The sequence below is a fragment of the Bos taurus genome, chromosome 29 (genome assembly GCF_002263795.3).
Source record: "Bos taurus isolate L1 Dominette 01449 registration number 42190680 breed Hereford chromosome 29, ARS-UCD2.0, whole genome shotgun sequence".
Taxonomy (NCBI): domain Eukaryota; kingdom Metazoa; phylum Chordata; class Mammalia; order Artiodactyla; family Bovidae; genus Bos; species Bos taurus.
The window spans coordinates 44456367-44470221 of NC_037356.1; the positions used below are offsets into that span (position 1 = coordinate 44456367).

General features: G+C 52.7%; 1 protein-coding gene across 1 annotated transcript; it reads left to right on the forward strand.

Moving 5' to 3' along the window:
- The first annotated feature begins 7816 nt into the window (after positions 1–7816).
- On the forward strand, positions 7817–13571 carry NPAS4 (neuronal PAS domain protein 4). Its single transcript, XM_010821173.4, has 8 exons — positions 7817–8279; positions 8983–9134; positions 9314–9416; positions 9527–9800; positions 9985–10094; positions 10444–10579; positions 10695–12112; positions 12819–13571. The coding sequence occupies exons 1-8, from the start codon at positions 8105–8107 to the stop codon at positions 12845–12847; spliced, it is 2397 nt and encodes a 798-aa protein (XP_010819475.2). The 5' UTR covers positions 7817–8104; the 3' UTR covers positions 12848–13571.
- The last annotated feature ends 284 nt before the right edge of the window (positions 13572–13855 follow it).

The following is a 13855-nucleotide window of genomic DNA, read 5'->3' on the forward strand; positions in this document are numbered from 1 at the left end:
GTCTTTGAAGCTGTTGCAGCCCCCAGCCTGCCCCACCCCAGCTGGTGCTCTCAGACCCAGCTGAGCCAAGGCTGTGAAAATCCGGTGGGTGTCCAGGCCCTGCTGGGCAGTCCAGCACTGCCAGGGCATGTGCTACCTCCAGAACCGGCCCTGCTCTCTCTCCAGAACCTTGTTCAAAATCTTATTTTCATGAAGCTAACAGTGACTGAGATTCCACCCTTCAATATTGATTGTGCCCTTTTGTATGCCAGGCATGATTCCAAGTGCTTTAAGGATTTAACTCATTTAATTTTCCCATCATTCTTTGAGGTAGATGCTACTGTTCTCCTTACATCCCCATTTGACAGATAGGTAAACTGAGGCACAAGAGGTTGATTCACTTGCCCAAAGTAGAGGAGCCAGGACTCTGAGTGGGTGTCTCACCCAAGAGCCTGCCTCCTGGCCTCCACCCTCTCCTGCCTCTCTGAGCTTCAGGCTCCCTCCCACTCACCTGCATTTCCACAGCAAATTTATTGGCCTTTTGCCCACAGACCCCTCTGCTCAAGACTGAGCCATTTCATCTCAGTCCTGCCCTGGGAGTCAAACTTCCTGGTCAAAGTGGGGATCAGCTGCCCTTAACAGCAGCTGGCCCATGGCACCTTCACGCTGTGCATACGCACACATGGCCCCAGGCTTGGGTGGCTTCTTGTTTGGCTTCCTTTGTGGCTCGAGTGGCTGAACGCCACTTGTCCCTCTAAGCGTCCTGTGATGCTGCAGTCTGCCCACCGGAACCTGGTCAGCCAGTCACCCGAGACCTGGCAACTCAGCCTAATCACATCTCCTCTGGGAAGCCACCCCAGGCTCCCAAGCTCAGTCATCCCTCATTTTGCTCTTCCCAAACACCCAGCATGCCTCCTTCACAGCAGTCTCTCCACCTAAATGGCTTGATCGAGTTCTCACTTTCTCACCAGTCTGGATGCTCCATGAGTGAAGACCAAGATTGTGTTTCTAAACCATTGCATCACCAGTGCCTAGAACAGAGCTTAGGCACAAACTCAGCCCTCAGATGTGTGTGCATGAATGACATACCTGAGGCGCTGCTGTGGGCAGGACCCTGTGCTGGATGCTGAGAATACGGAGACCAGGAACAGAGGCTGGTGGGGAAGAGGGTCGTGAGGGGCATCGAGGAGGGGTCCTGTATCCAATCGAAGGACAAGAGAACAAGGAGTTCGCCAGCTGGAGAGTGGTGATGGAGAAGGTCCTGAAACTGGGCTGAACTAATGCATGAATGTGTGGAGGCTCTGTCTTCTCCCCCACAGCTCTAGCTCCATGAGAGCAAGGCAGACATCCTGCACTCCTGTCTCCTCCTTGGTGCTTGGGGGAGCGTTGGGTCCCTTCTCTGCATCCAAAGAGTAGTTTTAGTTGATGGATCTTCCTTCTCAACGTGAACATGGCTGGTCTGCCATGCTCCTCGCTGCATTGCTTGTGCCGTCTTTGCTCGGCTCTGCTCTTAGGCCCTTGCCTGGGAAAGCTGCATCTTTTCCCACCTGAGCTACACCCTCTGCTTCCCACCCAGTCCACGGTTCCCCGCCCCTCACCTTCTCTGCTCAGCCCACTCACCTGGCTCTGACCATCTCAGTGGGTGGGTGCCAGCATGTACCCTCTTCCCATGAAATTTGTTGATTTCATAACCATAAATAGACGAAATGTTCTGAATGCTTCCCTAGGCAAGTAGAATTGGGGGAGTGATAACATAATAAAAGGACCTTAAGAGAAAGAAAACAGCCTGCTAAGAGGCAGCCTTTGCACAAACCAGCCTATACGAGGATTGTTTTCACTGCAGACAGGTGGACTCTAGACCCAGGATGAGGGAGTGGTACTTGGGAAGCTGTTCATCTTCACATGGTTTCAAACTCATGGATTCAAAAGAACAACCTAGTTGAAAGTGGAAATAAGTAGAAATCAGGAAATTTGGGTTTGAATTCTGGATTTATCTCATTCTGTTTCATAGCTGTCTGACTCTGCACAAGTTACTAAATCTCTCTGAGAAAGTGTATAGAGATTCTTCCCCTGGGTTAGGCTGGAGGCTCTACGAGGCCTGAGACTCCACAGGCCTGTCATTTCCCTCCCACCAGCACATCCTGTCTTCCCGTTAATACCTTAATTGCCACCCAAAATGAGGCCCTGAAGCTGTGGTTGGGTTAGGATGAAATGGGTGTCCTGACTCTCCATTGCTAACTCCAACTCATGTTGTCATGGGGATAGGATGTGGAACATCACTCCTGCATGGGAAGGCTACATGTACACAGCTACGGAGGGACTAGAAGCTACTAAGGACCTAGCCCATAGGGCTTCCCAGTCTCTTCACTCTTAAGGAGTATAGGGACGCTACTGCTCTGTAGCATTTAAAAGACTGAAAGGCGATGAAATGACATTTTAGTATGGCCTGGGCCCAGAGAGCTTCTAGGTGAGAGAGAGAGAGAGGCAAGCAAAAATATTCCTAGTATGAATTCATCCTCTACTCCAAAAGAAAGTCTTTTTTCTGTTAAGGGTCAGTTAGTAAATATTTTAGGTTTTCAGGCCATATGGTCTCTGTTGCAACTGTTCAACTCTGCCATTGTAGGGTGAAAACAGCCAAAGACAGTATGTAAACAAGGGATTGAATGTTAATAAAACTTTATTTGCAAAAGCACTCAGTGAGTTAGATTTGGCATGCAGGTCAGATAGACCTCAACTCTACCCCAAGGTGTGAGAGAAAGAGCCTGGACTTGGGGACGAGAGCTGGGGTTAAGACCCAGCTTCCCCAATAACTTGCTGTGTGACTTGAGTAAATCATTGTCTCTGAGGCTCAGTTTCACTATCTATGAAGTGAGTATAGTAATACCAACTGGATTTGTCCTGAGAACAGGTTTAACAGGTCAGAGCAAATCCGAGCAAATCTTTTCATTTCTTTGTTTCACCACGTCAAGTAGAGCTAACCCCCTCCTCAGGCCATGCCCTTGCCTATTGAGGATGGCGGCAGCTGGCTGGAAGGGAGGAGGTGTTTCTCTCTAGAATCAGATTCTTGGTCTGGCTTTCCAGCCTCCAGCCCCAAGTGACCCCATTTATGCAGCAAGCCAAGCACAGGAAGAAGTGAGGAATCCCTTCTTTCCACCATCCAGTCATTTGGCAGGAGGCTACAGTTCACTCAAGACAGTGATGTGGCTGCAGTGGCTGGTGGCCAGGCTTTAGAGGATGCATTTGAGACTCAGGCTGGGACTAGACTTTGAAAAGATGAGCTTCAGTTCTCCCCTATGTTGTTCAGCTATGTCCCAAATTGCCCTGGGGTCCAAGTCAAGTAGACACACCTGTGGTCTGGTGGTGAGTCGCGGCACCGCCATTTGCCATAATAGATCTCTTTTGAGGCATCTTGTCTACCTGTCTGGCCTGACCACCATTGATAGCTCGTATCTTTTGGCACTTTGTCATCTGTCCTGAAGACCCGTCCAGTGACTCATTCATTCACTCATTCATGCATTCATATATTCTCTCTCTCCCCCCATCTCTCTTTATCCTTCTCTTAGATACATTTGTCCACAGCCAGACAGGATACATTTTGACAGTCTTCTGTCAAGATCCTTGCCCCAAGGCTCCAGAAAAGCAGCTTTAACCGGGAGCCTCCATGCTGTTTTAAAGAAACAGACTCCTCACTCACCCTCCAACTCCCTCCCAGGAGGTCATCCTCCTTGATATCTCTGGAAAAGCTATACCTTCTCCTCTCTGATAGAGGCTGAGGGGTGATGTCCCCCCACCCAGATCCCCATTAAAGCCATATAAGACATGGGCAAGGGATCTCACGGCCTGTTCTTGCTATAAAAAGCCCTTTTTCGGAAAAAATAATAAAGAAAAAAATCAACCAATCCCTCCTCGATGCCATCACCTCTTCTTGGTGATTTTTCGGGGAAGGAGTGGGCGGGGTTGCCATGGCAACAGATGCGAGCTTGTCTCAGTAAAGAAGGGACCTTGATATTTTTTTTCTCTCTCATTCTCTCTTTCAGTTGTGTATGTGTGTGCATGCTGCGCATGCCTGTGCCCACACCAGAAATTTTTTTTTTAGAACTAAAGAAAGCCCTTCTCTTCCCTCAGTTCCCCAAATATGGAGTGATGGAAAACCACTTACTCCTGCAGGCCAGGGACGATTCAGGATGGTTCAAGAGAAAAGGGAGAGGTCATATGGGGCTCCTTTCCTCTACCTTTTAGCTAGAGATTGTATGCAACAGAGACCTTCACAAGTGGTTGGGGTCCCAAGGGCTGGAAAGAAGGGAAGGTGCTAGGTGAAGAGAGGTGGTTAAGGCATAAATGGTTCAAGAGCCCAACAAGTGACATCTGAGCAACAGAAGGGGCACTGAGGCTAGGGATGCATGTAAATCCACACACATCATCAGATGCTGAGAGAGAAAGGCATAGCGCCAACTCAGAGGTGGCCACAAACATGGACAAAGAGGCACACAGAAAGCTGCAAACATATAAATACATATAGGCACAAACATAGAACTGCATAGAACCCAGGAAGTCATAGACATTCTTAATAAAGACAGACAAAGATGCAGGCATAAGCAAATGCACAGATTAAAAGGTCTACAGAAACACAGCTACAAAGACACATGCAAACAGGCACACAGAAACCTACAAACACAGTCACAATCAAAAGGACAGACAGACACACATGCACATTCTCACAGCCTGGCTCCCTCCCTTCAATTGCCCAAGCATCACTAAGCAGCCGTGCATAGCTGGAAATGCTGCAGGCTCACATAGAGGGTTCAGGTGGGTGGCTCCTGCTCCTTTTATTTCTTCTACAAACTCACCCCAAAGCCCCCTCTCAATTCACTTCCTTGCCCACTTTCCTATAGTCAATGGGCTCTGATACCTCCCCCATCTCAGACTTCCAATTCTTAGCCTGTTCTGTTGCTGCTGCCTGCTGCTTGGGGAGGGAGTGGGGTGACTCAGCCAGGCCAGGATGACTCACACTGCCAGTATTTTTAGCAGCAGCCAGGAGCTCTCTAGCGTGCCAGCCGCCCCCCTCCTCCTGCTTGCTATTTTGGAACCATCACTGGTGATATAAATAGCTCCTCTCCCACGGCCTGAAGCTGCTGCCAAGCTATTTTTGGTTCTTCACAGTTAAAAATAGTTTTACGGAGGTGGGAGGCAAAGGGAGTGGGAGTTGGCCTGGGGAGAGAAGACATTCGGGCATACAGAGCTTCTCAACTTGACTCGGAGTGGGCGAACTAGGATGAGCCCCCTCCCTTGTCCCTTTCTAGGCTCTTCTCTTTCAGAGTTCCTCCCCTGACCCCATCTCCAGTCCATTCTGGAAAAATCCAAGAGCTCTTTTCGAGTTCAGTTCCCTCCCCACTTACTTCATTCCTACAATTCAGAAATCTGCCCCTGCCACCGCCCCACACACAGTCCACTCCCTTATTCATTCTCAGTAGAGACGGAGACAGCCAGTTGGGGCCTCATTGTGAAGTCTGTATGGACTCAAGCTCTAACGTCCCAGACAGACCCATCCATGGTCCATATGACATAGCTGGTGATGATTCAGAACCATGGACAGCGGTGAGTGCGCCATTCTTTCACCGCGGGGCTGCTCTGCTTGTGGAGACCAGCAGGACCAAACAACAGATACCTCTCGGCATGGAGAGGAACAATAAGAATGTCTCTCAGTCAAGGATAGAGGACCAGTGAGTGGAGGAAAACAGGAACCCTGTCCGGGATTCTCATACAAGAACGGGGTCCAAAGATAAATGGTGGTGTGTGTACTCAGTCGGGTCCCACTCTTTGTGACCCCATGGACTGTAGCCCATCAGGCTCCTCTATCCATGGGATTTTCTAGGCAAAAATACTGAGTGGGTTGCCATTTCCTACTATAGGAGATCTTTAAGGGCTTTTCCAAATAGAAGCTTGATCGAGGGGTATGTGAGTACATCTGGGGTCAGACAGATGGAAGTGGAAGAGACATACTTTCTGAAGGAACCTTTTTTCTGTCACCCAGATAAATAGGGTTAGAGATAGTAGCAGGTAGACAGACAGTCATACCCCTTCCCTCCATCTCATTTGTGCCACTGAATACAGGATGGTTGATGTGGATGGCCCCCACCTCTGCCAAAATACACAAGAGGTCAGGATGGGGGCCCCAGAGACCTGCTTCTATGACAGCCTTCTCCTCACCTGGGTCTCCTCCTTCTACTCTACCTCTCATGCCACCACTCTTTTCCATGAAGAGTGAAGACCCCTTGTGTCAAAGTTTATCTCCATGCTTTCTCTGGGACTTTCTACAATCAGGCCAATCCCTTCCCCCCAAATTTTAAGTGGCCTCATCCCCAGCCCCTCAAGTGATTTCGCATACACTCCTATCCCATAGAACTCAATTTCAGATAAAGCGTCCCCTGGCTTATTTCCTTCTCCTTTGGTTGGGGAAACAAAGGCACCCTTCAAACCCCATGCATGCTGAAAAGAGAGAGATAGGGCAAAAGCAACAGGATGCGGGATACGAAGGCGACAAAGAAGAGAGACTGGAGAGAGCAGAAGGGGAACGTTTGAGGAGTAGAGGGCACACAAAGCCAAGATAGACCACCAAGCAGGCAGTGAGATAAAGAAACTATCTGGAGCGGAGCGAGGGGGTGGAATGTTGAAGGAGAAACAGCGAGGAATCCTACCGCCGATGACTGAGCAGGGGTTGGAGGGGAATGTGGACAGCCTGCCCGAGTTAAGGGGTCTCTGGTATGTGCATGGATCGCGCAGAGGGTCTGGCACGGTCCCCTTGCGTCTCTGCTGCTTCCCCATCCTCCCCGCTGAAGGCAGGGGGGAGCCCTCGGGAGCTGTGCGGAGGCAGTCAGGCCCCGCCCGCCGCCGCCGCCGCGGCTGCCGCCGGAGGATTCCTGTCCTAATATGGAGCTGGGATTCCCCCGGTCCCGCCCCCGCCCCCGGCCCGCGGGGAGACTGAGGATTGCAATCGGGGCGGGGAGAGGGGAGCCGCTGGCTCTGGGGGCTGGCAATGGGGGAAGGGATAAACCCAGATCTTCACCAGGCCCTGGGACCCTGCCTCAGTTTCTCCCATCAGTGGCTGAGGTTAATTAGTTGACAGAGAAACGGAGAGTCACTGCAGACCGCTGCGTTGGTGTAGGTGTTCCTATTCTTGACTGTGGGAAAATAGAACCAAGGCCAAATTCAGCTGGTTCCTACCCCTCAGGACCTTAGGACCCTTTCCCCATCCATTCTAGAGACTTAGACCCCCATGAGACCCGCCTCCCCCCGCCCCCCGTGCGAAATCACCAAGCCTCGGGTTTGGAAAGGAGGGGGAGGAGATTCGCTCTTTGAAAGTGACTAAGGGAATCCCAGACTGAGTCATCCCTAGAGAGAAACCCTGGCTGTGGCCTATCCTACAGAGGCCAAGAAAGATCCTTCCCCGCCCCCACCCCTGCCCCAGACGAACTCGACCTTTGGCAAATAGGAGGGGGAATTTGCGTACCGCTCAGCTCTTCTCCATTCCCTTACCTCCTTAGAAAAATCGTTGTCACACCAGCACACTCCCTCCCAGCCCCCCCGCCCTCTTCAGACTCTCCTGCCAGGGTCTTCAGATAGCCTCAACCCTGGCCCTGACCCTTCAGCAGAATACACTTGGACACCTGGGTCCCTGCACCCCCTTTCAGGCCTTCCTAAAGCAGCGCCTGTCTCTGGGCTGAGCTGCTGCCAGCCGTGGCCCCCCTCCGCAGCCTCCGTTTCCCCCTCCCCCCCCCGGCACCCCTCCCGCTCTCGCTCTACGTCACGGGATGACGTCGGAAGCCTGGGAGGGAGGAGGAGCGCGCTCCCCCCTACCTCAGCCAGCCGCTCCCGCTGCAGCTTGCTTAGCCCAGCCTCCCGCCCCCCCCCCTTTCTCTAAAGCGAGCCCCCCACGCCTGACGGGAGCTATATAAGGCGGAACCAGGCAGGCGAAAGGGGCAGCGCAACCGAGCGGAGCCCAGGAGAGGAGACAGAGAGAGAAAGAGCCTGAGCGAGAGACGGGAAAGCAAGGAGGAAGCCACCGGTGCGTCGGGACAGAAACGCAGGTGTTCGGAGCGCCCGAGCTGGAGCTCCGCAGCCGCTAGTCATGTACCGCTCCACCAAGGGCGCCTCCAAGGCGCGCCGCGACCAGATCAACGCTGAGATCCGGAACCTCAAGGAGCTGCTGCCGCTGGCCGAAGCGGACAAGGTCCGGCTGTCCTACCTGCACATTATGAGTCTTGCCTGCATCTACACTCGCAAGGGAGTCTTCTTCGCTGGAGGTGAGCAAACCGGGGCTGAGACTCAAGCTGGGAAGTCTCAGGGAGAAGGAAGCTGAGGGAACCCGCTGGGACTGCCGCAGGTCTAGGGAAGCGTGTCTGCGAGCTGAGGGTGAGAAGGAACTTGGAGAACTCAAGACTTCCTACTTTGCCTCCTGAGTTCTGTCCAAACCTCACCTTAGTACTGAATAAATGTTAGAGAGCGTGGATAGTGTCCCTAGAGTCAGACTTACGGGAGCAGGAGAGCCAGGACAGAATGGTCCCAGTCCTCACCGGCGCGGAAGCGCTCTGGGAGCCAGGGGAGGGGAGCTTGGGAAGTTGCAGGGACGGAGCCAAAGCCTGGGGAAGCACAGCCGCTGTTCGCTATCGTGGAAGGGCTCATCTGCAGCCGGTGAAGCGCTGTCCACGGTGCTGACAGCATCACCGGGTTGCAAGGCTCTGCCCGCGGTGCTGAACGTTCGGTTGGCATTAGAGCGCTGTCCGTGGTCCTGAAACTCAGATTCTCCAACCCTCAGCCCCGACTTAGAAGTCGAAGGGCTCGCTAGCTGGAGAGATCCAGCAACAGGTTCCCCGGGCAAGAGCTGTGGGCAGTAGGTCAACAGGTGTGTGCAGAAGCAGGTCCATGAGAAACTCGATCCCAAAGTCTCTCACTTCTGTTTTGCTTCCTAGTCTTACTCCTGATTCACTCTATCTTCTCACTCTTCAGGCACTCCTCTGGCGGGCTCCACAGGGCTTCTCTCAGCTCAAGAGCTTGAAGACATAGTGGCGGCACTACCTGGATTTCTGCTTGTGTTCACAGCAGAGGGGAAGCTGCTATATCTGTCTGAGAGTGTGAGCGAGCATCTGGGCCACTCCATGGTGAGTGCTGAGGATCCTTTCAGCTTGGACTGCAGTGCAGATGGGGACACGATGAGTTTCCCCCTTTTGAGAGTCTGAGAATTACTGGGGAGGGGGGTTATACCCTACAAGATGCTGTATGCCAAAGATTGGCTTTTGTTGCCTTCACCAATGGTCATCTCTCCTTTACCTTTCTCTAGGTGGACCTGGTAGCCCAGGGTGACAGTATCTATGACATCATTGATCCAGCTGACCACCTAACTGTGCGCCAGCAACTTGCCCTGCCCTCTGCCCTGGATACTGGTGAGAACACCCTTCTTTCTCAATTCAATATCCGTCCTGCTGCCTTGCTCCTTCCCATTTTTGTCTCTCAGCCATTCACCTTCTCACTAGCTTTTCTTTCACTCACCCAGATCGCCTCTTCCGCTGTCGCTTCAACACCTCCAAGTCCCTCAGGCGCCAGAGTGCAGGCAACAAACTGGTGCTTATTCGAGGTCGATTCCACGCTCACCCACCTGGGGCCTACTGGGCAGGAAATCCTGTGTTCACAGCTTTCTGCGCTCCACTGGAGACAAGACCCCGCCCCGGCCCTGGCCCTGGCCCTGGTCCTGGCCCAGCCTCACTCTTCCTCGCCATGTTCCAGAGTCGTCATGCTAAGGACCTGGCCCTTCTGGATATCTCAGAGAGGTAAGTCCAGAGTATTCAGACCCCAGAAGAAAAGCAGGTCCGAATGAGGGGACCCTAGCTTCTGGAGTCAGGGGCAGGGATAATGAAATCTAAGGGTGTAGAAGACCTGGGGGTGGGGGAGGGAGATAACTGGGTATCAAGCAGGGAAAACAGAAAGCTGATCTCATCCTTTTCACCTTCCCAGTGTCCTAATCTACCTGGGCTTTGAGCGCAGTGAGCTGCTCTGTAAATCATGGTATGGATTGCTACACCCTGAGGACCTGGGCCACGCTTCTGCTCAACACTACCGCTTGTGTGAGTGTCCAGAGAGGCTGAGAAAAAGACAGGGAGTGGGGAAGGGCATGGGAAATCTGACCAAGAAGAGCTGTGACCAAGATTGAAGTTGGGGGGATATCAGAGGCTCACAGTTTTGAATTCCATAGGGTGAGCACTAAGATAAGGAGTCAAGGTGAGAATAGAATCAGAACTAGGGGATTCTGCATGGTGAGGTCAAAATAGGGAGTTGAATGGTGCAGGTGAGGGCAATCAGAAAAGAAGGTGTCATGGATACCCTAATTCAGTGGAGAGGTCAGTTAGCAAGCGGGGAGTCTGGGTGGTGCTGTGTGATGGTTGTTCTAACTCTGCATCTCTTCTTTCCCCTCAGTGGCTGAAAGTGGAGATATTCAGGCAGAGATGGTGGTGAGACTGCTGGCTAAGCCTGGAGGCTGGGCATGGATTTACTGCCTTTTATATTCAGAAGGTCCAGAGGGCCCCATTACTGCCAATAACTACCCAATCAGGTGAGCTGCAAGGCAGGGGCCCGGGAGGCAGCCGAGGTGGAGGAAGAGATACAAACCAGAGAACTCTGGGAATGGACGCCAAACCCTTACCAGCTGCCTCTTCTTTCCCCTCCAGCGACATGGAAGCCTGGAGCCTCCGCCAGCAGTTGAACTCTGAAGAAACCCAGGCAGCCTATGTCCTGGGCACCCCGACCATGTTGCCCTCATTCCCGGAGAACATCCTCTCCCAGGAGCAGTGCTCCAGCCCTAATCCACTCTTCACCATGGGGCCTCCCAGAAGCACCAGTTTCCCCAGTGCTCCTGAGCTAGGTGCTGTCCCAACATCAGAAGAGCTTCCCCAAGCACCCAAGGACCTTGGCTTCAGTTACCTGACATTCCCATCAGGCCCTCAGCCTTCTCTTCAAGCAGACCTGAGCAAGGACCTTGTGTGCACGCCACCCTACACACCCCACCAGCCAGGAGGCTGTGCCTTCCTCTTCAGCCTCCATGAGCCCTTCCAGACCCACATGCCTGCTCCATCCAGCTCTCTACAAGAACAGCTGACTCCAAGCGCCGTGACCTTCTCTGATCAATTGACGCCCAACAGTGCAACTTTCCCAGATCCACTGACTAGCCCACTACAAGGACAACTGACTGAAACCTCAGCCAGAAGCTATGAAGATCCTTGCACCTCCACCTTCCCAGACCAGCTGCTTCCCAGCGCTGCCACCTTCCCAGAGCCTCTGAGCAGCCCTGCCCAGGAGCAGCTAACTTCTCCCAGCACATCATTCCAAGCACACCTGAACAGCCCCAGGCAAACTTTCCCAGAACAACTGAGCCCCAATTCCAGCAAGACTTACTTCGCCCAGGAGGGATGCAGTTTTCTCTATGAGAAGTTGCCCCCAAGTCCTAGCAGCCCTGGTAATGGGGATTGCACACTCTTGGCCCTAGCCCAGCTCCGGGGTCCCCTCTCTGTGGATGTCCCCCTGGTGCCTGAAGGCCTTCTTACACCTGAGGCCTCGCCAGTCAAGCAGAGTTTTTTCCACTATTCTGAGAAGGAGCAGAGTGAGATAGACCGTCTCATTCAGCAGATCAGCCAGTTGGCTCAGGGCATGGACCGACCCTTCTCGGCTGAGGCTGGCACCGGTGGGCTGGAACCACTTGGGGGGCTGGAGCCCCTGGACTCTAACCTTTCCCTGTCGGGGGCTGGTCCCCCTGTGCTCAGCCTGGAACTGAAACCCTGGAAATGCCAGGATCTGGATTTCCTGACTGACCCTGATCTGTTCCTGGAAGAGACGCCCGTGGAAGACATCTTCATGGATCTCTCTACCCCAGACCCCAATGGGGAATGGGAGTCTGAGGATCCCGAGGCAGCGGTCCCAGGAGGGGCCCCATCGCCTTGCAACAACCTGTCCCCAGAAGACCGCAGCTTCCTGGAGGACCTGGCCACATATGAAACCGCCTTTGAGACAGGTGTCTCAGCATTCCCCTACGATGGGTTTACTGATGAGTTGCATCAACTCCAGAGCCAAGTTCAAGACAGCTTCCATAAAGGTGAGTCCAGCCAGAATGTTCAAGAACTCAAGTTCCTGTCTTGCCAACAAGGCGCTGGGTGAAGCTAGACAAGTAAATTCCCCTCTCTGTACCTCAGTTTTATTAGTGAGATATTTATTATTCTAGTTGTTAGGATAACTTCACTTGCGGTGTAGAGCAAGTACTAATGGAAAATAATATGGAGGTTCTGGATAAGTAGGCCTTGAGGGCAGAGGTTAGGGTGTGGGATAAAATACAAAAGAATCTTGAATAATAGTTGGTGCTTCCTAACTCTATGAGGGACCTAGGTCTGCTATCCCAACCCATTTTATAAATGAAGTTAATCAAGGGTCCCAGAGTTAAAGAAACTTGCTTAGGGTTACACAACAAGTTGATGGAAGAAGGATTAGTGCCAGTATTCTTTGTCCCCTAAAGGGAATACAGAGTGAGATTTGACAGGAGTTTGATAAAGACAGTGGGACTCAGCCCTTGGCCCCATGAGAGAGTCCTTGCTATGGCTCCATCCTTTCTAAAACCACAGCCATAGTTTCACTCCATTCATCCAAACTGCTCCTTTATCTGCTGAGCCTCTGGTGATCAGTCATGGGACCAAGATATTTGAAGCCCATCCCATGTGCCAATGGTACATCACACCCTCAGCCTATCTCTCCTAATAAGCCTAACTGACTGTATGTCTCTCTCTCTCTCTCTCTCTCTCTCTCTGCAGATGGAAGTGGAGGGGAACCAACGTTTTGAATAAGTCTGTGACTTAACGTCGTCAAGTATGGCATATTGTCATCAAGACGTGGAGCCGTTCTCCACCCCCCCGGGGTTGTTGGGGGGATTCTGGGGGCCAGAGGGGGATAGATCTGATTCCCCAGGCCCTTCAGGATTTGGGGGGGGGGAGGTGGGAGGACAAGGGAGGGGAGCTTCTTTTTAAAATTTAGAGACATCAAACGATCCCAGTTTCCATTTCAATCTGTATTCACTCGTAGTGAGTTTCCTTGAATGGGATTTCAAGCGGAGAATGGGGGAGTCTCACTTCCCCCGCCCCGCGCTGCCCCATGGGCCTGGGCCAGTTCTCCACTCCTGGGGGCCAAGTCACCCCTGGGTCTTGGTGGGGGAAAGGCAGTGCCCATCTGGGCCAGCCTGTGCCCTGAGGGGCTCTTGACACCCACGTAGAATTCTCTACACACCAGTAACGGGATTTCAATTCCGATGGACTCTGCCGCCCTGGCGGCTCTTCTTGTGACTTTTGCGCCCCGCGCCTGGGGTGGGGGGCGCGAAGAGACGCTACGTTCCTTTCCGATGGAGGAAGGCAGACCTGCCGCCGTCACACGTGTGCTTGCACGAGTGCGTGTACCTGGTGCGGGACTCACCCGGCTGCCCGACTGCCTGGGCCTGCCCAGGTGGCCACCTCGTGGTGCTGCGGTGACTTTGTAGCCAACTTTATAATAAAGTCCAGTTTGCCTTTTTGGTACTCCTGGTGTCGAGCTCTTCTGTGAAAAGGGTAGAGTGGGGATTCAAGAAGGTTGAGAGGCCCCGACAGGAGCCTGGGGGTTGGGAGGGAAACTTTAGATGCACTGACAGCCCTGGCATTTCTTTGTTCACTCATGTACTCACTCATTCATTTACTCATTCATTCATTAACGCAACACCTAAGTGTTCTACATGTGGTCCACCCTGTGCTAAGAGCTGGGAGCTGAAACAGATGCTACGTCTTAACTTTAAGATGCTTTGGCGTCCAGTGCTAGAGGGCATTGG